The 22,936-nt window shown below is 50.9% G+C and overlaps 1 protein-coding gene across 7 annotated transcripts in view; it reads right to left on the bottom strand.

The window, feature by feature from the left end:
* Positions 1–22,936, bottom strand: part of TRERF1 (transcriptional regulating factor 1) — a 196,687-nt gene that overhangs the window by 10,049 nt on the left and 163,702 nt on the right. For 5 of the 7 annotated variants that reach the window (XM_061196217.1, XM_061196213.1, XM_061196219.1 and 2 more), the window contains 8 exons: positions 22,563–22,865; positions 18,742–19,126; positions 17,494–17,560; positions 16,310–16,449; positions 16,072–16,175; positions 14,485–14,560; positions 6,757–6,845; positions 4,620–4,733 (listed from right to left, as the gene is read on the bottom strand). In XM_061196217.1, coding sequence (XP_061052200.1) covers positions 4,620–4,733; positions 6,757–6,845; positions 14,485–14,560; positions 16,072–16,175; positions 16,310–16,449; positions 17,494–17,560; positions 18,742–19,126; positions 22,563–22,865 — 1,278 coding nt within the window. The remainder of the gene's footprint in view (positions 1–4,619; positions 4,734–6,756; positions 6,846–14,484; positions 14,561–16,071; positions 16,176–16,309; positions 16,450–17,493; positions 17,561–18,741; positions 19,127–22,562; positions 22,866–22,936) is intronic. The other 2 variants (XM_061196220.1, XM_061196221.1) reach the window with 1 other exon arrangement.

Genomic DNA, 22,936 nt, shown 5'->3' with positions numbered 1-22,936 from the left:
GTGAAAGGAAACATTTGGTATTATTCAAAAATTGGCAGAAAAGTGGGCAAGTACAGAGCAGGAAGATGGTTATGTATTATACAAAGTGCTCAAAACCCTGAGTCCAAATAAGAGTTTCTTGAGGAGATTTTTATTTCTCAGGCCTGAAAATGGCATTTGTATTATGAGAAATTTATAAGTTAAAACACAAATGCTCAACAACCCAAATGTCTTCAACGACACAAATTTGAGTGTTACAGTCACTGATGAATGATGATGGTGATGACAACATACTGAAGGCCTGCTGTGAATCAGGGACTACACACACACACACACACACACACACAGCTAGTTCTCACAAAAACCCTGCACAATTTTTTTTTTCATTTAAAAAATTTTTTTAATTTATTTATTTAGGCCACACCATGCAGCTTGCTGGATCTTAGTTCCCTGACCAGGGATTGAACCTGGGCCCTCAGCACCTCGGCAGCGAAAGCATGGAGTCCTAACCACTGGACCGCCAGGGAATTCCCTACAAATTTTTATTTTTTAAACAAATGAGAAATTGGCCAGAGAACTAATTTTCCCCAGAGCACATAGCTGGTAAAGAAGTTGAATTGAGATTTAAAACCTGCACTGTCTGATTCTAAAGCCTCAGCCTTCGCTCCTTGCCTGCCTGCACATGTCCACAGATGCACATCTGTCCATCTGGACATGGCTTAAGTCTTCAGCTCAAACACAGAGCTAAACCTCTCAAAACCATTGAGAACCAGCCGCCTTTCCGTGTCAGAGGGAAGGAGGATGTTTCCCAGGCCCCTTGTCAGTGGATCACACTGCAGGCAACTCAGGCCTGGGACCATGGGGGAGCTGTGCCCTCGGAGCCCTGACCGCTGTCTTCCAAAGTCAGTTAACTGCCTCAGCTGGTTTCTTAAACTGTGCTGAATTTTGCTCACAGCCAGACCCACAGATTCGCCCTGAGTGGAAGCAGGAGCCTGGGCAGGGAACAGGAAGCTGTGGCCAGCACTTCCCTCTCGCCGCCTCAGCAGAGCCCACCTTGGCCTCCTCTTCGGCCTGCAAGGGTGGAAGGGCCTGTGACGGTCTCAGGCCAGAAGTCAAGTTACCTGCTGGATGAGCTTGTGCTATGCTGACCTCCTGGCCCCTAAAGAGCAGTCACTCCTCACCCTCCTTCCTCTCCCCTCTCCCTTGAAAAGTCCCTGAGCTACCTGACTGTGCTCCATCTGGGGGGACTATACTCCCTTTAATAAAATATTGAGGAGAGCTACCCAGGTGTCCCAGGCAGGCCCAGAGGACAGAGAGCAGGACCCCCTCCTAGGACTGTGCCTCCTGCACCTTCCCCGTCCTTGCATGGTCCCAGTTTTTCATCTCCACTTGGCAAACTATCCTCAGAAGGTTGACTGTGTCTTCACAGTGCCCTAAAGGGAGCTGTGAGCTACCACGCTGGTCTTGAATCAAGATTTTCTTGTTTTTTGGGGGGCCTGAGTCATCTCTGCACATTAAGTTCACAGGTCACAAGGTGTGGTTGCACCTGACCCAGCCTAATACCGGCTCCTGGCAAATAAGTCCAAGGAGGTGTGGTGCCTGGGGTGACGTCTTAACCTTTCCTCCTCAGTCTGAGGCTACACGCTGGCTCGGGCCTTTCCACCCACCTGCAAAGCGCTGCTGGCCCAAGATGGCGCCTGTGCCTAACGTGGTCACACCTTCCGTAGCAGCCCTCCTCTGCTCAGAATCTCCTGGTTCACCCCCTCTCCTGCCAGGGAGTTCATAGAGGGATTGTTGCCATGACCCAGAGCGACTCCTACCTGGGAAAAATGTTCACTCATTCATTCAACAAACGTTTACTGAGTGCTGATATCGTGTCAGGCACTGTCCTAGGCACTTGGTAACACCCAAGTTGAAGAGACATCAACTTGCTTTGGGAAACCATATCCTCTGATTTTGCTCTCTTCCAAAACATGACTCTGACAGAGCCCAGAACATTCCAGAATTGGAAGGGACTTCCCAAATCATCTAAACCATCGGCCCCCTTTTACTGGTCCGTAAGCTTAGGGGCCAGGTCCTAGGTCTCCCAGGCCAGGATTCTTTGAGCTTCCTCATTTACTGTCTATTCTGCTCATTCAGAAAGCAATGCTCTGTGTGACCTTGGGCAAGCCCCGTCCCCTCGCTGGGCCTCAGCCTTCTGCCTGAGAACTGGTGGAGCTGGATGAGAGAGAGTCCCCAAAGGCCGTATCTAAGACTTTCTGGACCTCATCTCATACTACTTTTAAAGACTCTTGGGGTTCACGGTAAACTTTCTCCTTGTGTATGCCACATCTTCCCACCTATAATATATGCTCCTGGGGCAGGGGGCAGAGGCCAGTTAACCACCCCGGGTCACCCATGGCACTACAGACATAGTGGGAACTCAATTGCTTTTAGTTGATTGAACCAGAAGAGGCCACATTGTTGTTGTTTGGTTTTTTTTTTTTTTAATAGTGAATATGTACTGCTGGCCTTCTTGTATAAGGGCAATCTGCTTTTTTTTTGGGAGGGGGTTTAAATTTTATTTATTTATTTATTTATGGCTGTGTTGGGTCTTCGTTTCTGTGCGAGGGCTTTCTCTAGTTGCAGCAAGTGGGGGCCACTCTTCATCGCGGTGCGTGGGCCTCTCATTATCGCGGCCTCTCTTGTTGCGGAGCACAGGTTCCAGACGCGCAGGCTCAGTAATTGTGGCTCACGGGCCTAGTTGCTCCGCGGCATGTGGGATCCTCCCAGACCAGGGCTCGAACCCGTGTCCCCTGCATTGGCAGGCAGACTCTCAACCACTGCGCCACCAGGGAAGCCCCCACGTTGCTTTTTTAAACGTTAGCCACAGGTGAGAAAAAGGCTATTCAGATATACGACATCACTACTTAAGGCAGTCAAACAAAACTCCTGATCAGAGGAAACCCTGAATATAGAATACTGCCATCTCTAATCAAAAGAATGGCAATACCATTCTATTCTACAGATGTCTATTTTTTTTCTGATATTTGGGTCCAAATATAAATTTATATATGTGTATATATTTCTTAGCTAGGATCAATTCTTAGTTAGGAACTTAGGCTTTGAAGCATTAATGAGTCCAAGTGTTTTTACGCTTCTCTAAGAGGATTTGCATTTGCTTGCTCTTAAGTGTTACACCAGGGAATCAGGCTCAGACAACACACTCACCAGGCTTTTGACCATGGCTAAGTTACCTAGGCTCTGTGCCTCAGTTTCCTACCTCATAGAATTGGTATGAGGAGTGAAAAAGTCAATATGTGTAAAGTGCCTCCTAGTACAATGCCTGGAATGTATGAAGCACTATGTAAATGTCTGTGAAAGAGATTAACCCACATATGTGCTAGTAACACTTACATGGGGGACACAATTGGGAATGAAAGTACAATTACAAATATTCACGATATTTATGAATTCCAAACACATTCCCTGATGGTTGCAGACGAGAGTTTAGTAATCTGTTGTAAGACGTAATTTTTACACACACATATGTGTTTTCCACAACATGTGAGAAGATTTCCCTTTGGCTGCGGATGCAGAGAAGAGAGTTAACCCCAAGGACAAAAGTGGTAGTAATTTCCAAAGCCACACATAAGGGGTTCAGAGAAGATTTCGATCTAGTGATGTCTTTTTTTAAAACTTCTTTCTTTCTTTCTTTTTTTTTTTTTTTAAATTAATTAACATTTATTTTTGGCTGCTTTGGGTCTTCGTTGCTGTGCGGGCTTTCTCTAGTTGCGACGAGCGGGGGCTACTCTTCATTGCAGTGCGGGGACTTCTCATTGCAGTGGCTTCTCTTGTTGCGGAGCACAGGCTCTAGGCGTGCGGGCTTCAGTAGTTGTGGCACGCGGGCTCAGTAGTTGTGGCTCGGGGGCTCTAGAGCGCAGGCTCAGTAGTTGCGGCGCATGGGCGTAGTTGCTCCGCAGCATATGGGATCTTCCCGGACCAGGGCTCAAACCTGTGTCCCCTGCACTGGCGGGCAGATTCTTAACCACGGTGCCACCAGGGAAGTCCCTAGTGATGTCTTTAGTAGGTTATTCATCTTAATACGCAGACAACTTTGGATTGTCTGCTGATGAAGGAAATCAGTATCAAGGATAAATGGTGATGTGAGGATGAGAATAATCTACACACTGCTAACCAGTTTCCCAATAAGAGAGTTCCTGGCGCCATCTAGAGGTCAAAGTTGCTCCTTGGGCATGCTTCACAGAAGCTGTGTAAAATCCGAGTGCGCTTAGGTCTTTCCAAGGCATGTTAGTTCTCTGGTCAGAAGTATCTGTGACTGTGGAAGGATCAGGAAGTGCTATCCCAGAATGTCGGGGTGCCTCTTATAAATCACCCACATCAAGGCTGGAACCACCACGGTTTAACTCCTCTGGTGCCTACCTGCCCTGGAACGCAAGCCAGCCCTCATCTCCTTAACTGATCACTGGGCTGAGGGTCAAACCCAAAACTGCCTTCCCTCTGCCAAGTTATCCCAGGAAATCAAGGCCTGAATCTCACCTGGGAACTGGCCTGTCACCCACCAGTGCCAGCCACTTAGGGACCTGGGCGTGGGGCAGGAGCAGGGCCTGAATAAGCAGCACCTGGGCAGCTTCACTCACCACACAATCGTCGATGATTTCCGAGAGCCGTGTCCGGTGTTTCCTCCCCAACCTCATGATTTTTTTCCACGTGTAGTAGTACTCCACACACTGAGCCACCGTCTTGGACTTCACCTGCCGGGAAAGCCACCTCAAGATCAGCTCCAGCAGTGGGCAGGGTGCAAAGCAGCAAGCTTTTGTGCAATTTTAACTTTGTAATAGGTATTAGGTTTATGCAGTTGAATAAAAACATACACATGGTGAAAAATCTCCTCCCCACACCCGTTCTCCATCCATCCATCCATCTGTTCCCCCCCACCCCTGCAACACAGCTGGCCCCTCTTATTCATATCTTGGGTGTCATTCCAGAATTTCTTTACATATATACCAACAAACACGAAAGTATATTCCTCCCCACCATTCTGCCTCACAAAAGGTAGCACACTCTATGTACTGCTTTGCATCTTGACTTTTTTCACAAGATAGCTTGGAGATTTTTTTCACATTCGTCCATAGAGAGCTCGTTCCCTTTTTTAACCCATAAAGCAGCATGCTTTTTCAAATGCTTGAATGTATTTGGCTCTCCAACTTGTTGACCTTCCAAATCTATTTATGAAAAATGTTCCTTAGTAATCGAACAGGAATATAAGACAAAAGTTATGATGACAAGAGCTTAGTGTTTGCAGAAAACAAGGCTTGCCCTGTTCTCCCCCAAAGGGGCAAAGATAAATGTGTTTTAAAAAGAAAAAAATTCCTTTGTTTAGTTCATAGTGCTCTAAGCTCAAAGTGGGGTTCAATAATGTGGGTTTTCTGGAGGTAGATAAAAAGGCTGGCTGTCCCCTTGGGGGCAGGAACATGGCCACCTGCATAGTGAGAATGAAAAGAGTACCTTCAGAAGTCTGGTCTCCTCAAAGGTGGCCCCTTCACGTCCACCTGATATCATGAATTTCTACATTTGAATCACCCAGGGAGGGAGGATAGAGTCCCAGAGAACCCTTGTTTTAAATCCTGCATTGCCTGGCGATCACGACACATGAATCCATCATCAGTCAACAAGGTGCGGGGCCTTTAAGGAATGAGGCTGAGGACAGACCGGTCCCGGGGAAGGTGACCCAGGAGAGATGGGAGCCTGGGAGCTGCTGGGATAGAGGGCAGCAAAGAGTCCGGTGGCCTCCAGGGCAGAGTAAGGCGGGTGCGAATTCAGATCTGAAGACGGAGGCAAGTTGGAGAAAAAGTCCACCTATTCTGATTCTCATCCAGTCAAGGCCCAGGATTAAGGACAGGAGACATGAACCCGGGACAACACTGAGGCCCAGCCCAGAGCCAGTGGCAGCTGTCACCTGGGACCCTGTTCTCTGTGGACCTGAGCATCTTAATAACTCAGTATGGCGCCATCATTCATCAGTTTGCTGAAACACTCTGAATCATTGTAACTTTTACCTAAACCATCTCTCAGCCAATTAAGGTCTATTACGTTTATTATGTGCTGGATAAAGCGCTGTTTCATCTTTGTTAAAGAGCTCTACTTTGCTGTGAAATGCTATATATGTAACATGTTATTGTTGTTATTATTATTATTATGTGGCCGCACCACACAGCTTTCGGGATCTTAGTTCCCTGGCCAGGGATCGAACCTGTGCCCCCTGCAGTGGAAGCTCGGAGTCTTAACCACTGGACCACCAGGGAAGTCCCTGTAACATATTGTTTTTATTAACACTGTCCTTATGATCAGGGGCCCAACACCAGAAACTCTGCTAGGGGGACGGCTCATATTCTCCCTTCTCCAATCCCCCCTCCCCAAATTCTGTCAGAAACACTATAGATCTGTCAAATACACATGAAATAATTTATATAAATTGTGAACCAGAAGCCTCAGGTCTATTTATTCTGACAGAATGCGTGAATTACACATTTTAATTAAGATAAGAATACCCCTCCCCCCCCACTGCCACATCCAAATAATCTATATTCTCCTCCCCCCACATCCCTAACACCAGGGCCAAGCCATCCATAACAAATACCATCCTTTACCAGCAAGAGATGGAAGACATTCTTTTGGTGAGAGTCTTAAGCCAGTAACCAAATAATTCTATATATCTTTAGGTGTACAACTTCCCAAATTTGGTTTCAAGTGAGCAATGGGAAAAAGAATACTTACCATCTTCTGTACAAAAATAAAGTCTTTGTTGTAAGTGGCTAGTGCTTTATTAAACAGTTTTCTTTCTAGGGAGGTCCATTTGTCCGAACCTACAACAAAACACACATTTCATAAAAAACAGCTCAGTTCTCCTCACTTGTGGTTGCTGGTTCACTTAGTTAAGTTACAAACTACAACTGTTCAGCATGTGATAGAATACATATCACACTCCTTTCTGAACAGGAAGTGCAGTGTAATGGTTAGGAGCCCTGACACCTGGGTTCGGATCTCAGCCGTGGCCTTGACCTTGGCAAGTTATTGAGCCTAAGACTCAGTTTTATTACCTACAAATGGGAATAATTCTGACTGTCTCCACCTCTTAAGATTTCTGTGAAGGTTAAAGAAGGTAATGCCCAAAAAGTGTCTAGCTTAGTAACTGGAAAATCATGAATGCTTAATGGAGTTTAGCCACAGTTTTTATGTAATTAGGATGAGCACAAGCATTCACGTAGCAAGTGATCCTCACATGTGCTGGATTCAGCAGTCTTCACCCTCAAGATGTTCACAATCCAGTGGGGAGAAAACCAGGAGGCCCTGCATTCAAGGTGATGATTGCGAGGATGAAGGGAGGGGTTGGGTGCCGATGGGGCACAAAGGAGGAACACCACACTCAGGTTAGGGCAGCCGGGAAGGCTTCCAGGTGGAGAGAACACCTGAGCGGGGTTTAAAAAGACACAGAAGCAAGTCAGGCAAGAAGGAGATGGAAGGGAATTCTGGGGAGAGAAAGTGGCATGTGCAAAGTCAGAAGCAAGCAGTGAGACGACACATGTCATTCATTCATTCATCCATTCGGCAGATACTTATTAGGTGTTTACTACATGCAAGACACAAGGGGAAAAAAAGCTAATACTTATAAGTGCTTACTATGTGCCAGGCTCTAAAGTACTTCACAGATAGTAGTCATTTGGTTCTACAGACAATCTGTAAGATTGGTATTACTGCTACCCATTTTATAGATGAGGAAATGGAGGTGTTCAAGAAATAAGCAGTAATCCAGTACGGCTCAACTACAGGGTTCCAGCAGAGGGAAAGCAGATGAGGTTGGGAGGTGAGAGGGACCGGTTCCTGACAAATCTGCAGACCAATGAAGAAGAGGCCCTGCAGTGCCGGGCTGGTGCATCTTGCCCTGCTGGCTGAACTTGACATTCATGTCAAAGCAGGATATGCAGATGTTTACAGAGAATGGTACTGGCCTATTTCCAAGGCAAGTCCTATTTCTGGGGGCTCAATCACTGTGGCTGGTTTGCAGAAACTCAGCCTCATTCTAATTTTTTGAATTCCCTGTATCTCTGATTCTTTGGATGGTACATGGCTGGGCTTTTGATAAGCCTCTACTTTTCAGAGCTGTAATCCCCCAAACTATAGCATTTTTCCTTCCAACCAGAACAAGTCCAAGATTTCCATTTTGCTATGGTTGACGGAGGGGCTAAAGTAAGAAAACCTGAATTGCTTCTTCCCTCAAAAGGCTGAGCCCAAATCACTCAAACAAGTGAAACCACTCCTTGGTCCTTGAGAAAATATGTGACTCAGTGATGTCAGCTCAGATTTCTGAAATAAACACCTTCTCTGTTTGACTCCCTGATGGGTCCTTAAGCCAAGAGCTCTGGCTCCAGATGCAGGATATGCTCGCCACAGCTGGGCTGCTTCAGGCCTCTATAAAAGTAGGGCCACCACCTGATTTCTTTGGTTTGTGAGTTTCTCTCTTTACTTCTAGAAGGAAAGCAGCTTTCTGATTAACCCTCGGAAGAAGGAAGCCTCTTCCAGGTTCTGGAGACCAGGACATCTCTGGTTGCGCAAACCATCGTAACAGGGAGAAGTGGGGCCATAGGTTTGGAGAGGCTTTGCTAGAGTGGATGTGAGCAGAGCAGGTCGGTGGGGTTTGGAGCTCTGGAGCACTTGCATCACCATTCCTCAACTTCTGTCCAACACTCAAGGGCTTGGGGGTCCCAGCTCCCATTTGCTCCCATTGCCCAGAGGCAGAGACAGAAAGAGCAAAACAGAAAGGCTGAACCAACAACTGAAAGACCAAAGAGGAGTCATGGCTCCTTTTAGGTATCCATTAAAACAGCAAAGAGAGATCAGAGAGGCAATGGTGTAAGAGGACCATGATGGGGACATGTCACACTAGCTGAGCCCCTGGACAAGCATATAGGGAGGTTGCTGTGCTGCCCTGATGCAGGTCCAGTCTGTGCAGCTCTGGGTTGCACCTCACATAGGAAGTTAAGGAATATTTTGCTGATGAAAACCCCCAATTAGATGAATGAGAATCCTTTCCACCCTCAGCCAGATCCTACGTTTCCCAAGTCAGAGTGCAGCTCTAAGCCCCCGTGAGACACTCACAGGGCCACGCAACCTTCTTAGGCCAGCACCCAGCCTCTATGGTGGACACACTTTCTTCCACCCCACGCCAAGCTTGTCATCTGATTACTGCCCAAACCGCAGTGTTAAGTCCCCAGGTCTGTCTACTTGTGAGAGGTATGTCCCTACACGTCCCCAGATGGCCTTCCAGCTGTAACCCCACAGAAGGTGAAGTGACCTCCTGGACCATCTGTTATGGGGGGATACTCAAGCCTCATGGGGGAAGGAGGCCTTCTCCCCATCAACTCTTTGGTGGTTTTTAGGGCTGCTGCTCTGTGATGGGGTCTTCAGTCTTCCCAATCCCAGAGTGTCCACTCCACACCACCAGTCCTGGATTGGAAGTGGGCTGCACCCTCGCACTTTCCTCTCTGTGCTGCCCCCCACCTGAGGGCCGGGGTGGGGAGCATGTGCTCAGACGGTGAGAGATGACTCCTCTACGTAGTCCTAGGGTCTGCACTTTAGCACACGTGACTGTGCTGTGCGTGCGTGTCTGTCCAACAAGGGTGTCCACAAACTGAGAGGCAGAGGCGGGGCCAGACAAGCCCATCGGTTCTCACGCTCCATCTTCACCGCACCCTGATCATGGGATCGCCCACAGGACTGAGAATCCACTCCTGGGCTCTTGGGCTGAATTCCCAGGCTGAAGCCTGGTATATAGACATAGGATCTGAATGCGCTTGCCCCAAATAATAAAGTCACTGTGCTGTGATAAAAGGGGTGACTTTAATCAGGAGACCACAGGCTGCGAACCTGGTTCTGCCACTCACTCCTTCTAGGGCCCCTGCAAGTTTACTTCTCTGAGTCTCAGGGGATCCTGACAGTCATGCTGTGACTGGCAGCGTTTAGTCCTAAGTATGTGCACAGAGAATGTTTTATATCTGGCCACTTGGACGGCAGATTCCAAATCAGCCTGCAGCCGTGGGACACACGCTGTCCCCTGCTGACGTCTGTGGGCACTCATGAAGCCTGCCGGTCCCTGCAGCGTTCCCTGTCGTGTGTGTGCTCACCCACAGCCTTACTCTGGGCCACCTGAAACTTGCAGGCTTCTCCTCCCTGCCCCGAAATCCTCCTGTAATCCCGACAAGGCTCAGCGTCTCTCCTCCTGGGGTCTGTCTGGCAGGAGCATTTTCCTCATTCTTGGACAAGGTTTTCTAAGCCAGCCCTCCTTGGATTCTATTTCTTGAACAAAGTCCAGGATAAAATGCAAAACCGAGGCAGGGGGCTGCCCCAACTCCTCACCTGCCCTCCCCCTCTGAGATCCCTGCTGTCCACTCAGCATGTCCCTGGGGTCGATGGGCTGATGACACACCCTCCCCCGCCCACTCATCCATTCTCCCTAGGGACTCCTGGCTAGTGGGCTATTATCAGCAGGGGTCCCTAACAAGACGATTAAGGCTAATTACAAAGAGCCTAATGAACTGGAGGAAACTGGTGCTGGAACAGTATCCAGAGGAAAAATGTTCTGAGCTTCGGTTGCTGGGAAACAGGCTCCGGATGGTGGCGAAATTTGGGGCAATCTATAGCGAATGCAGGCAATTAAAAAGAGACATGGAGGGGTGAGAGAAAGTTTGGGCACAGTATGTTTTAAAGAGGGCCTTTCTGTCTTCCTTTCAAGCTTTTAAAAACTGTTCTTGATGCTGTTGTTATAGCAGTTACATAAAAAAGACACGTTCATTGTAGAAAAAGGAGGACCTGTTTTTACACCAGATCTTCATTTCTGTGAAAGGTTTTCCATGATGGGTGAAGGCTGAGTAATTTTTTTAGGGGTGCAGGAGAACTGGGTAATACCAAAGTTCCCTCCGGAGGCCAAAGGCAGGGAGGCCTTGATCTGAATCCAGAACCTGAGCTTGTGCACTAAGCCTCTTCTCCACAAGTGCCATGTCAGGCAAAGCAGCAGTGAGTATTAACTCCGTTCCTGCCCTTCAGGGGATCACTCCCCAGCTAGCGACATGGGCTAAGAATGCCTGTGAGATGACTTCACAGCTGCACTTCTTGCAAAGTATTCTCTGGAGAACGTAATTCTGTCTCTTCACCAAACTGGGGCAGCTTCCAAGACAGAGACCAGGCCTCCCCCCGACTGAACGGGTATATTCCCTTTAGGTCTCTCCCATCTCCGGAGTCAGGTCAGGGCTCAGGACCCAGTGAGTGCTTGGGCTGTGGTGGGGGCCCATAGTAGCCTCCGCTGAACCCTTGCTAAGACTCCCAGGGCCAGGTCTGACACCCCTCCACTCCACGCCCATCTGCAGGAACGACCGCCTCAACGGAAAAACCAAGGACGCCGGAAGCCCTCTGATCACAGCCAGGCATCCTTGTCACCCTGACAGCCCCACACTCAAGCCTTCCCCACCCAACCCAACCGCTGACTGGGAGCCACTGTAAACAACCGCTGCCACTCATGGGCGGAGGGTGCGGAGAGAGGGCTGGACCGGGCACCTTGGTGTGAATTAGAGAGCCTGGGGGCCAATGCGACAGCCCCCTTCCTCTGAGGATCTTAACAGGGCTCTTCTGGGCTTGCCAAGCTGCCCCCAGATCTGGGCAAGCTGCCCACCTACACTGATGTCTGTCCTGGGCCCCAGCACTGGTCGCTCTTTCTTTTTCTCACTGAACTGCTTGGGATGGGATGGGATGGGATGGGATGGGGTGGAAGGGCAGGTCAGGAGGGAAGTGATTTTCACAGGCTCCTGTCTCTGTCTCCCGCCAATTCACAGTCTGCACCCCTGAACCCAGTCTTGCCACCTTCCCTCCAGGGCACAGGCCGGGGAGGTCTGACCTCTCTCTAGACAACTGGGAGCCTGGGGTGCAATTCCAGGGCTGGAGTCGGGCGGGAGTGACACTGGCCACAGCCGCAGAGCTGGAAGCAAAGGAAATTTCAGAAGACAGTGTCCTGGCGAGGCTGGACCTGAGCTGACAGTCCTGCTGGAGAGCAACCCAACAGGGCTTGGCACAAAGGCCAAGGCAGGACGGGGCCACGGGGGTGGGATTCACAGACACCCGGAACCAATCAGAGGGTGGGGCAGTGAAAAGGAGGGCAGAAGGGGGTCGCGGCTGGTAGCTGGGGCACGTGACGGGGGTAGACTCTGTGGCCTCCTCTGTGGTCTGGAAGGGAACCGCCAAGGGGATGGAGTCAGGCCAGACTTCAGAGATCTGTGACCTTTGTCCTTTGTGCTCATAATTCTAGAAGATTCTCTGGGGCCCAGTGTGTGATCACTTCCTGGAGAAGACAGATGACTGGCAGACCTGGGCGAGCACCCTTTTCTTGGGGACACACAGCTAATGGGACACCAACCCTTCACACCTGACAGCTCCACCTCTCTTGTCTCCAAGGGTCAAAAGGATTCTGGAAGCAACAAGAGTGCTTCCTGGTCTGCTTGTAGGGGAAGGGTGCAAGGGATGGGCAAAGGATTTCCCAGGAACCCCCAACCCCCAAAGATCAATGAATTTTAGCAGAGTTTAGGGCCTTCTAGTTTCAAAGCTTTTAGTACTATTTTAAGGTTGTTGTTTGGTGTTGTTTGGGGTGGAAGTGGTTTCTAGCCCATAGCTTTCCCATCTTTTTTATGTCATGACACACACTAAAAAGATCACAATACCTGCTTGGCATGCTGGGAAGAACTGGAGGGGATTTGGGGACCAGACGAGGCTGCTCACAGCTGGAGCTGAGCAGCCCAGAGGCGCCGGCCACCCCAGTCACCCCGGGGGCCGAGGGCAGCCACAGCAGATGCTAGGGAAGTCTCCCCGCTAAGCAGAGAAGCCTGACCCAGGCTCCAGGAGGCTGGACGGCCCGTCAGGGTTTAATGGGCAGCAGATGACGCTGGGAATTAAGAGGATTGAATTGTTTCCATGGCAGATTAGAGAGAACTCCCACATCTTCTACCCACACTTGGGGCAGACACCAAGCAGGAAATGATGGAGACAATATTAAGAAACTGGCTCCTTGAGGCCACGGGGTTACGTGATGGACTTCTTATCCAATGTGTCCATCCTGTGCTTGCCTAGTGCCAGCAGCAGCTTGTGTGCCGGGAGCGATCCACAGGCAGGCATCCCGGGCTTGCTGTGCTCAGGTGAGTGGCTTCTGAGGCCTTTCCACCCTGTGATGACAGGCAAGAGGGCCAACTCGGGAGAGGAGCCCGTTCTGCAAGGCAGACGGTGGTGGGGTCACAGGGAGCCCCTGAGAACACGCCGGAACCTGCAGAACAGCCCTCACCTGAGGCCACATCTGGCCGCCTGGACCGAGGACTGGAAAAGGTATTTACTGGGTCCCCAAGGCCACTGAAGTACTTAGCACCCATCTACACAGGGTCCCCCCAGGCACCAGAGACACCTTCAAATGATTAACAACCAAGGGGCATTGGAGGATCCAGCCCTCTCTGAAACAGAGAACCCAGGCAGGTTCGTGGAGACCCCCAGAATGGACAGGGCTACTAGTTAACGGAAATACAAACGTTGACTTCAACTTCATTGTCACCGCAGGCTCCCCAGCCTGTTTCATTCTCTCTTCACGATTCTCACTACATTCAACTCTCCAAGGTGTGTCCTCCTTCCCTCGTATTGGTGATGCCATTGTTAATCCACCCCCTCCTAAGAGAGACTCGTATGTATATGTACGCGTATGTGTACGTGTACATGTATCTGTGTATGCACACGTATACGTGTGTATGTACACGTCTTTCTCCCGCCATTAGTGATCTGTCATTTAATAACTGCCTACCCCTCAGACTCCAAACTGCACAGGACAGGACTCTGTCTACATCTGTCACCGTCACTTCCTCATCTTAGTGCTCAGCACAGTTTCCTGTACATACGAAGTGCTCACTAATTGTTCAACCAATGAATAATAAAGCTACTAGACTGTGCCAGGCATTGGGTTCCATATACTCTCTCCAATCTTCACAAAATCCTGCAAGGGATGGAGTATGAGCCCCACTTTACAGGTGAGGAAACCAAGGCTGCAGAAGGCCACGGGGTGCAGGCAAGATGTGAACCCACGTCTACTGATCCCAAAGCCCAGGGGCCGCTGCGTGCTGTTGCCTCTGTGGTCTACCCTCTGTGGCTCTTCCTCCGGGTGCACCGATCTCACTGCTGTACGTGTGGGCCTTGTCCCCTGTCGCCCAGCTCTTGGCACACCCATGAGGGGCAGGAGCCCAGACAGACAAATGCCCAACAGAGACCAGCCAGCGGACACAGCTGCCCCACCACCTACGCCCCAGAGGCCTTGAGAGCACAAGCGGCGCTGAGGACAGAACGGGTGCTATCTGTTATTAAAAGGGGACACAACCAGCACGCAGACAGCCCGCTCTCAGGAAGCAAGGGGGCACAGGGCTCCGGGCAACCTACCGGCATAGTGGTAATTTGCTAAAGGGTGACATTTTAACCTGACTGGCTTCCGCAGCAGCAGCATTTCCAGAGCAGCCTGCAGACCCATGGGAGAGAAAAGGCGAGAGTCAGTCACGGGGCTTGTGTCCTCAGAAGACCATCTGCCTAACAGGGAAAACGAGCCAGCATTGCAGGGCCCGGGGTTGGGGGGCTGGAAGGAAAATCAGAGGAGACTCCCCGATTTGGGGGTCTTCCTTCTGGTCAGCACCCAACAGGACTCGTCATTCTAATACCTCCTCCGCCCATGCCTGCAGCCAGCTGGTCTTGTCAGAAAAACACAAGTGGCAGCCAAAACCCCACTCCTTCCTTGGTGAGGGCCCCAGCTTCAGAGATATGGTGGAGCCTCCTCTGTTTGGAGGCTGAGTCTCTGAGGAAATGAGTGGGTGATTTGGAACCGTTTTTGCAGAAAAATCACATGTTTCATTACAACTGAACATCAACAGCTGTATTAGTAATAACTGTACTACACATTGTCCTTCCAGGGAGCCTTGCTAAATAACCCTTTCAAATGTACGTCCTTCAGCCTCACTGACTTTGTTAAAAAAGTGGTGCAGGTGGAGTTGAGCTGTGGATGGTTTGGGGATCCCAAATCTTGCTACTCCAAGTGTCGTCCATGGGCCAGCAGCACGGGTATCCCCTGGGAGCAGGTTAGAAATGCAGCACCCTGGGCCCCACCTCCAGAATGGCTGAATAAGAGCCTGCATTTTAACAAGACTCCCTAGGTGATGTGCGTGCACGTTAACAGTTTGAGAAGCACGGCTCTGCAGCACTGATCTTAAAAGGTCAAGGAGGGTTCTCCAATGTTCTAGAGAACCCTTGAAGGGTATCAGTAATCTCATGAGAAGGTAGTATTGGGACATTTGTTTACTTTCACATTTTCATAAAATCAAAAAAACAGGAGGTTAGCTCTGGTATAAGAATCATGTATTTACTAAAGGGGAAGCTGAGGCTAGTGACGAAGTGCTCCAGCCAGGGGTCCAGGTTGAGCAGGCAAATGGTCAGCTCTGATTCTGGGAAAAGGGCACCAAAGTTCTGGTTTGGGGATGCCAGGGAACTGTGCCAAAAGTGGAAGAATGACACCAGATGGTGCACAGCGAACATTTCACTTTGGTTAGGGGAGCAAACGGTTCTATGAACGTCAAACTGTGGCTGATTTCCAGGTAGGGAGGAATGACGAGCAGAGTATGACAGGCTATTTTAGGCCAAGTCTTGCTTCGGGAAGGCCTTCTACTTCCATCACTGCAGACCTGTTTCCTGATGTGAATTACAAGACTGCTGAAAAGAAATTCTAGTTTCCCAAAACAGATGTTGCCATCATTATTACTTAGGAACAGATGTGTAAACAGAAATCCAACTGGAGGTTTTCTGCAGGCTTTCAAATCCTGGCCTACTCCTTGAGATAAGGAACATGGGAGGCACACCAACTGGTCATCATCTTAAGAGTTGGTTGTGGGGGGCATGAAACAACACAGAAACTTGGTAAAATACTTTTCAGAATTCCGACATGAAGCATATGAACTGGGAAGCCTCCTTTTCACAGTTCCTTACCATCACATCACCTTTGGCCTCGAAGAGAGAGTGCAAAGCAAATTCAGAATTGGTCCCTCCACCTGGCAACGCACTTGAACAGCACAAATTCAGGAGATTCTCCACTGTTGGGAACAAAGAGAGGCCACTGCATCAGAGAGAGCTCAGGGTCACCGGGAAGACAAACTGATGCTGGAGCCAGAGGCCCCCGGGAGAGAATCCAGCCCTTCCTGCCCAGTTCTTCCCGTGCTGCCAATACCTCTTTGCTGGAAGTCATGGTTTTCCAGCTCTGGCCAGGGCTTCCATACCAGTGTGGCCTTGTGTGTGTCCTGGGCCAGGGCAGAGACATCCTGGAGTTCTGGGATCTCCGCTTGGAATCTCAAGCCAATGTTGATGCGTCTTTAATCACAAGAAGAAAAACAACAGTGTGGTCTTCAATTTGAGACCGAGGGCAATTGTCAGGGACTTGAAAAAGAAGGAAACCAGTTCCTTCTGCAAGAAGAACGCAGGGGCATTTCCTCACAGTGTGATCTGAAGATTCCAGGCATGGCCTTTCCACTGGGATAAGGAACAGCTTTAAGATTGGGGAGAGATGCTGTGGGGAGCAAGGGAGAAGCCTGCCTGGGGCTTCAAAGCTCCCTATAACTGGGAGAGGGAGGGTCCTAATTCCAAGGGAACAGCTGCCCAGAGCACGGCCGAGGGTACCACTTAACCCAATGGGACAAATACAAAGTGCTTATTCCATTTTTTAGCCCTTTCAGACCACTTTCACATAAACGATCCCATCTGAACCTCACCAAGACCTGTGATGTAAGTAAGGCAGTGATAATTATTCCTACTCAATAGATGAGTTAACTAAAGCTTAGAAAGGTTAACTTGATCAAGATCAAATAACAAAACGGTGCTGGAACCAGGTTTCCTGATTCCTGACTCAATCTACTCACCACTCTACCATCTGGCCTCTTCTGTGCTTATCCATGAAAATAACCAGCTTTCTCTTCCATTATACCCCCCAACTCAAGTACTCAACAAGGCCACTTGGAGGATCAGCCAAGAATCTTAGGGAGGGGTTGGGGGATCAAGGGCATTTGGATGGAGCCTCGTGGAGAGATAGGCACCCTGAGACAGATGTCTCAATGTCACTGGGGATGTGAAGGCATGTGGCCCCAACCAAACTGGCTCATGGAGCCACAGATGGGGACGCCTGGTTCTCCAAACACAGGGTCCTTGCTTTTAATGTGTTTAGTCTTTAGAAAAGGCCTTGAAATACTGGCAGTTACAGGGAAACAACAGTACTTGAGAAATACCACTATCCTACATTTTCTACAACTTCTTGCCCAGTGGCCACTCTGATCCCAGAAGCACTAGCTACACTTCTCATAGCTCCCCATCCCTTTTCTAGGCTGAGGCTTCTGTTCTAAAGAATAATTGGCTTTTCCTTACGGTTCGACATCAACGGTCTGCTCTCCAGGCCCTGGGGTGACTGTCACGTTGCTGCCATCGATGCTGTCTGAAGCACAAAAACCAGGGGTCACTGGTCAACAGAGAAGGGTACTGAAGAAACTAAATGAGCAGTTACCTAAACAGTCATGACAGGGCCCCTCTCCTACCCAACCCATGCCAGAGTTACCCCAGCAGTCTCCGAGGAGTTGGATGGAATGTGGAGCAACGTGGCTTAGCATTTCTCCACTTCTCACACAGGGTAAGGAGTGGCCAGCTGCCCCACTCCGGTCTGCTAAGCTTTTATTTATTTATTTTAAACATTATTTAAAAATAATTTTTGGCTGTGTGCACGGGGCCCGTGGGAGCCTAGTTCCTCGACTGGGGATTGAACCCAGGCCCTCCGCAGTGAAAGTGTGGAGTCCTAAGCGCTGGGCCACTAGGGAATTCCCCTGTTAATTTGTCTTATTTCTATGAAACTATTCTTGCTCCAGAAAGAGATACTGGCTACAGGCCTTTCCTGCTTGATCTTTTTTTTTTTTTTAATAAATTTATTATTTATTTATTTTTATTTTTAGCTGCATTGGATCTTCCCTGCGGTGCATGGGCTTTCCTAGTTGCGGTGAGCGGGGGCCATTCTTCGATGAAGTGAGCAGGCGGTGGCTTCTCTTGTTTCGGAGCACGGGCTCTAGGCCCGCGGGCTTCAGTAGTTGTGGCACACGGGCTCAGCAGTTGTGGCTCGCAGGCTCAGTAGTTGTAGCACACGGGCTTAGGCGCTCCGCGGCATGTGGGATCTTCCCGGACCTCGGCTCGAACCCGCGTCCCGTGCATTGGCAGGCGGATTCTTAAGCACTGCGCCACCAGAGAAGCCCTCCTGCTTGATCTTTACACAGCATGCTAAAATGTGAAGGTGCGGTCTTGCATATAATCCCATTTGTACATCTACTTAGTACATTTATTTTGGGTGTCTTAAACGGTTATCCACAGCACACTTCAACTGTTTTTCCTTATCCCAAAGAAACTCTGATTATCGCTCTACGCGTTACTCTCCGCGGCTAGACTGTGTTTCCCCTGAGAAGAAGTATTCTAAGTATTTCTAACACCTAGCCCATTGCCTGGTACACAGAGTCGAGCCACCGTCAAGGTCTGTGGAAAACGAAACGACAGAATGGGAGGCCTCCTGGGGCAGCACCCAGCACAGTCGGGGTGCCGCCCCCCGAGGTTGCGGAGGCGGGGACAGGGGCGACTCACTGGGGCGGCAGAGCAGCACGCGAGGCGTGGGCGTGAGGGGCGTGAGGGGCAGCTGCGGATGCGCACCGGCGCCATGGCCGGAGATGAGCACGTTGCTGAAGAGCCCCGAACCCTGGCGCACCGGGCTGAGCATGGGCGGGGGCGTGTAGGGGGGCAGCTCGTGGGAGGGGTCGAGGAGCAGGTGGTCGCCCAGGACGCGCGGGGAGCGCAGCTGGCTCTGGTACAGGGTGGCGCCGGAGTATGAGGCGGCGAGGTTGGGGGTGTAGGAGGGCGGAGGCGGGATGAAGAGCGGCTCCGGCCGGTGCCGGAACTTCTTCTTCTCCGGCGCGGTCTTGAGTGCTTCCTCGGCTTTGGCCAAGCCTGGCTGATGCTTCTTGGGAATTTCCTACAACGGGAAGAATGATCCGATTCAAATACTTCGGCTTTTCCCACAGGCCCTTTCCACAGGTTGAGGGAAGGGGGACTGCTGTCCTAACGGGGACCCCTCCTCCCTTCCACTTGTCTGACCCCAGCATCCTCCGCCTTCAGAAACGGCCACATCCACCTCAGACGAGGCGAGATCTGGTGGCTTGATTAGGGAGAAAACTTTGGTTTTGGAGGAAATCCCTCATGTCTGGAGAGGGATGGGGGTGGTAGGAATAGTGGGTGGGCAAGAAAGAATAAATTCACATTCTTTATTGCTTATCACTGCATTCCCATCTGGTGAGTGGAATCCAGCTGAGTGGGCCCTTTAATTCCCCATTGCTCCCCGGGGACAGACATCGGGGACAGATAACACATGTTCTGAGAAGGCGACAGAAGAATCTATTCAGGGAAGCTGGGCAGAGGCTGTGGGGCAGGAAGAGGGAGTCAGGCCTTGGCCAAGGCTCCCAGGGCCAGTGACCCACACTGGGCTCTTCTTCAAGGTAACCTTAGGGTTGAGGAGAGCCATCCCGGATCTTTGAGGCCCGTCTCATGTGCTCTCCTAGAAGTGGATCTGGTGAACCACCCCCCCTCACCACCCCTCATTACTGCTCCCAGCACTGGTGGCTTATCTGTGGCAAACCCTTCTCATAGGTTGGTTTCCTGTCAGCAGTGTTAGTTTATTTTATTCCAGCAGAACCAAGCATCTTCTGGAAGGAAGATCTGCCACATGGATACAGATATACTAATAAGTAAACACACGCACGGAAAGAGATAAGCAGGGCATGCCAAAGCCAAACACAAACAGACTTGGTTGTGTGCCAGCATCAGCCCAGAAAAACCGAGAGCTGGGTGTGGCTGGAGAGGCAGCTGTGCGGTTGGGAGGGGCTGTGAGGATACCTGCAGAAAAGTTCTGGGCAGTCTGTGGTCCCCTCCCAGGCCCTGCAGGCCAGTGCTTGTCACAGCTGTGGTCCCTGGCAATCCCTGTGCCCAGGGTGGCGCCTGAGTAGGAGGCAGCAGGGGGTGATGGGAAGGGTTGGCCATGGTCATGTGACCAGCCTCCTCCAGGCCATGTGACCTGCCCCAGTCACCCCTCAGCTCTGGGCTCCTCTCCCTCAGGGCCCCTTCTGCTGCCTTCAGCACTTCAGGCTGCCCCTCCTGTCTCTCCCTCAGCTTCATCGTCTTCTGGGGCGCCGTCCCAGCCCCTAGGAGGGGAGTCTAGGGAAGCAGAAAGGTGAGGAAAGGGGAAGGGGCAGCGGGGTCCTCCAGGCCCCTAGGGGGCTCTCCTTAGGTCAGAGAGCCCCAACCTGCTTTCTTTCCCCACCAGAGGGCTCCTCACTACCTGAGGCTGAGGTGGAGAGAGGGGGCTGAGGAATGGGAAGAAGGTGCACGTGCCCCCCAACTTGGGGAGCAATCCTGACACTTCACACCCGGTTCTTGGGTAACTGATGGGGTCACCTGTGGACCCCGAGTGACTTCAACCCTGCACTGGAATCCAGACCTCTGACCACAGGGCCAAAGGTCCCTTTTGGGCGTTCTCCACTTGAGCCTCTGGGTTCTGTTACAACAGCTCTAAACTGGGACTTTCCAATCCTCCAGGCAAGGCTCTGAGACCCTGGGCCAGGGAAGGCCCCCGGAATATCAGACCTGGATGTCACTTAGGAGGAAGCATTTACAGAGTTCCAGCCAGGCTGGAGACAGGGCCAAGCGCTGACAGGTTTTAAAAGCTCCCCAGAGAGGTGACAGTCACTGAGGAGGCCAACACCACCCCTGCCCCCCAACCCCAGATCAGGGAGAAACTGAAGTTCTGAGAGGGGAAGCCATCCCAGATGGCTAGGAGCAGAGTGGGGATTAAAACACAGGGCTCCTACTTGGACATTTTGATTTCTTTATATTAAGTGTCAGGACCTTGCTCACACTTACTCAAGTCCTACCTACATGCTTCCATTTCGGCTTATCTCCTCACAGTATCTCTCTCACCCTTCCCACAAAACCAAGTTCACCTCTGCCTTCAGAACCCTACTTGGAACTCCCCTCGTGATGATCTTCTAAGCAAACTCACATCAAACTTCCCTTGCCTCTTCCCAGTCCCTAATGACCTTAGCTCCCCAGGTATATTCCCCACCAGCCACACGCAGGGCATTGCTGCCTTGCTCTGTCTTGAATTTGGGCGGGGCTGCTGCCTGGGGCTCTGACCCCTGTGTGACTACAAACTTACTTTCTCCAGCTTCAGGCTGAGAGTTTCCAAAGGGTAGAAACAGCATCCCTCCCACCAAATGAGGAACTTCCCTGGGCAAAGAGGGGGCTTGGCTGTGTCGTTTCATCTCTCTGCCTGTTGCTGGCCCCCAAGACCTGCCAGCTGATGAGAATCCTCACCTCCAGAGGTTCTCCATCTGTCTTTCCTCTTCTGAGCCCTGATATTACATAGAAAACCAAAAAGGCTCTTTCTGGATTTTTCTAGTTCTCTTAATTATCCTGCCTATCCCTATTCTGGCCCAACCCCACTCATGCCTCCTGGAATCCCAGCAGCTACCTATTCTGTGAGGACAAATGTGACTCAGCACACTACTCTGTGGGGAGGGGACAAATCTGATGTAGTGAATCACATGGGTTACAGACTCCCCAGGGGAGGGGAGGAGGGAGGGAGAGAGGGGGAGAGGGAGAGAGAGAGACAGAGAGAGAGAGAGAGGGACAGGGAAAGAAAGAGAGAGAGAGAGAGCAAGGGAGAGAGAGGGAAGGAGAGTGAGAGAGATCTCTGTCCCAGAGCCAAGCTAAGCTGCTTGGGTGAAGCACTCGGAACTTGAGAAAGAGAAGAACAGTGAATAAGAAACACAAATCTCTTTGCTTTCTTGAGACTGGGGGGCGGGTGTCTCAGGGGAATTACTTTGGGAATCTTAATGAATCCGGTCCTCTGAGGGTATTTATTTACACAGGGGTGATACTGAAAATATTAAGCATCTGGTAAGGCTGACTGACCATCAGAATGGATGCCAGCGCTACTGCCTGGAGGACCTGCTGTGCCAGGGGTTGCCTCTTTGGTTGCTGGATTTGGGGAGGTCTGGAGATCCTGGGGGAGGGGCCAGGACCCTGGGCAGTAGCTATTTATTATCTGGGACAGTACTTCCATATTTTAATAACTGTGATCACCAGCTGAGTTATCACCTCTGTTTAATCTAGGAACATCTTCGGGTCTCTCAGAATCTAACCCAGACCATTAGCCTGGTAGAGTGCCAGGTGTTTACTGGGTGGCACGCAGTGCGGACACGGATGGGATTCCCAAGGTGGCCGCGGGGGGCTCAGCCCGGAGAGGCCAAGCCACGTCTGAGCTCAGGCCAGTGGCCCTGGCAGAGCTGTCCCCATCTCCAAGAAAGCAAAGGGATGTCCCCACCCCAGGCAGGCAGGGCAGAGCAGCAACTCACAGCAGGCGGGTGGGGGGCAGCCCCTTGGGGTGAGTGTGGGGGAGAGAGGGTCATCCTCACGAGCACGGGCATCTCGTCGTCCGACATCGAGCTGGCTGGCTTGTCTCTGGCTGAGGGGGCGGCAGCGATGCTGTTGGCGAAGCCCTGAGAGCTGGGCTTGGGCGGGAGAAGCTTGACAGGGACAGACACGGGCATGACCATAGGCGTGAGGCTTTCCGCCTCGGGTGGGAGCTGCGGTGGTGGCGGAGGCGGAGGCGGCAGTGGCGGCTGAGGCGGAGGCGCCGGGGCCTTCTCTCCTTCCTCCTACACAGACAATAAAGGCTTTGATCCTGGGCTGAGAGCAGCTCTCATGGGGTGGGGGGGGGGATGCACTT

Source organism: Eubalaena glacialis, chromosome 7 (genome assembly GCF_028564815.1).
Source record: "Eubalaena glacialis isolate mEubGla1 chromosome 7, mEubGla1.1.hap2.+ XY, whole genome shotgun sequence".
Classification (NCBI taxonomy): domain Eukaryota; kingdom Metazoa; phylum Chordata; class Mammalia; order Artiodactyla; family Balaenidae; genus Eubalaena; species Eubalaena glacialis.
Note: the sequence above shows the minus strand (reverse complement) of the source record. Positions and strands in the feature narration are given on the sequence as shown.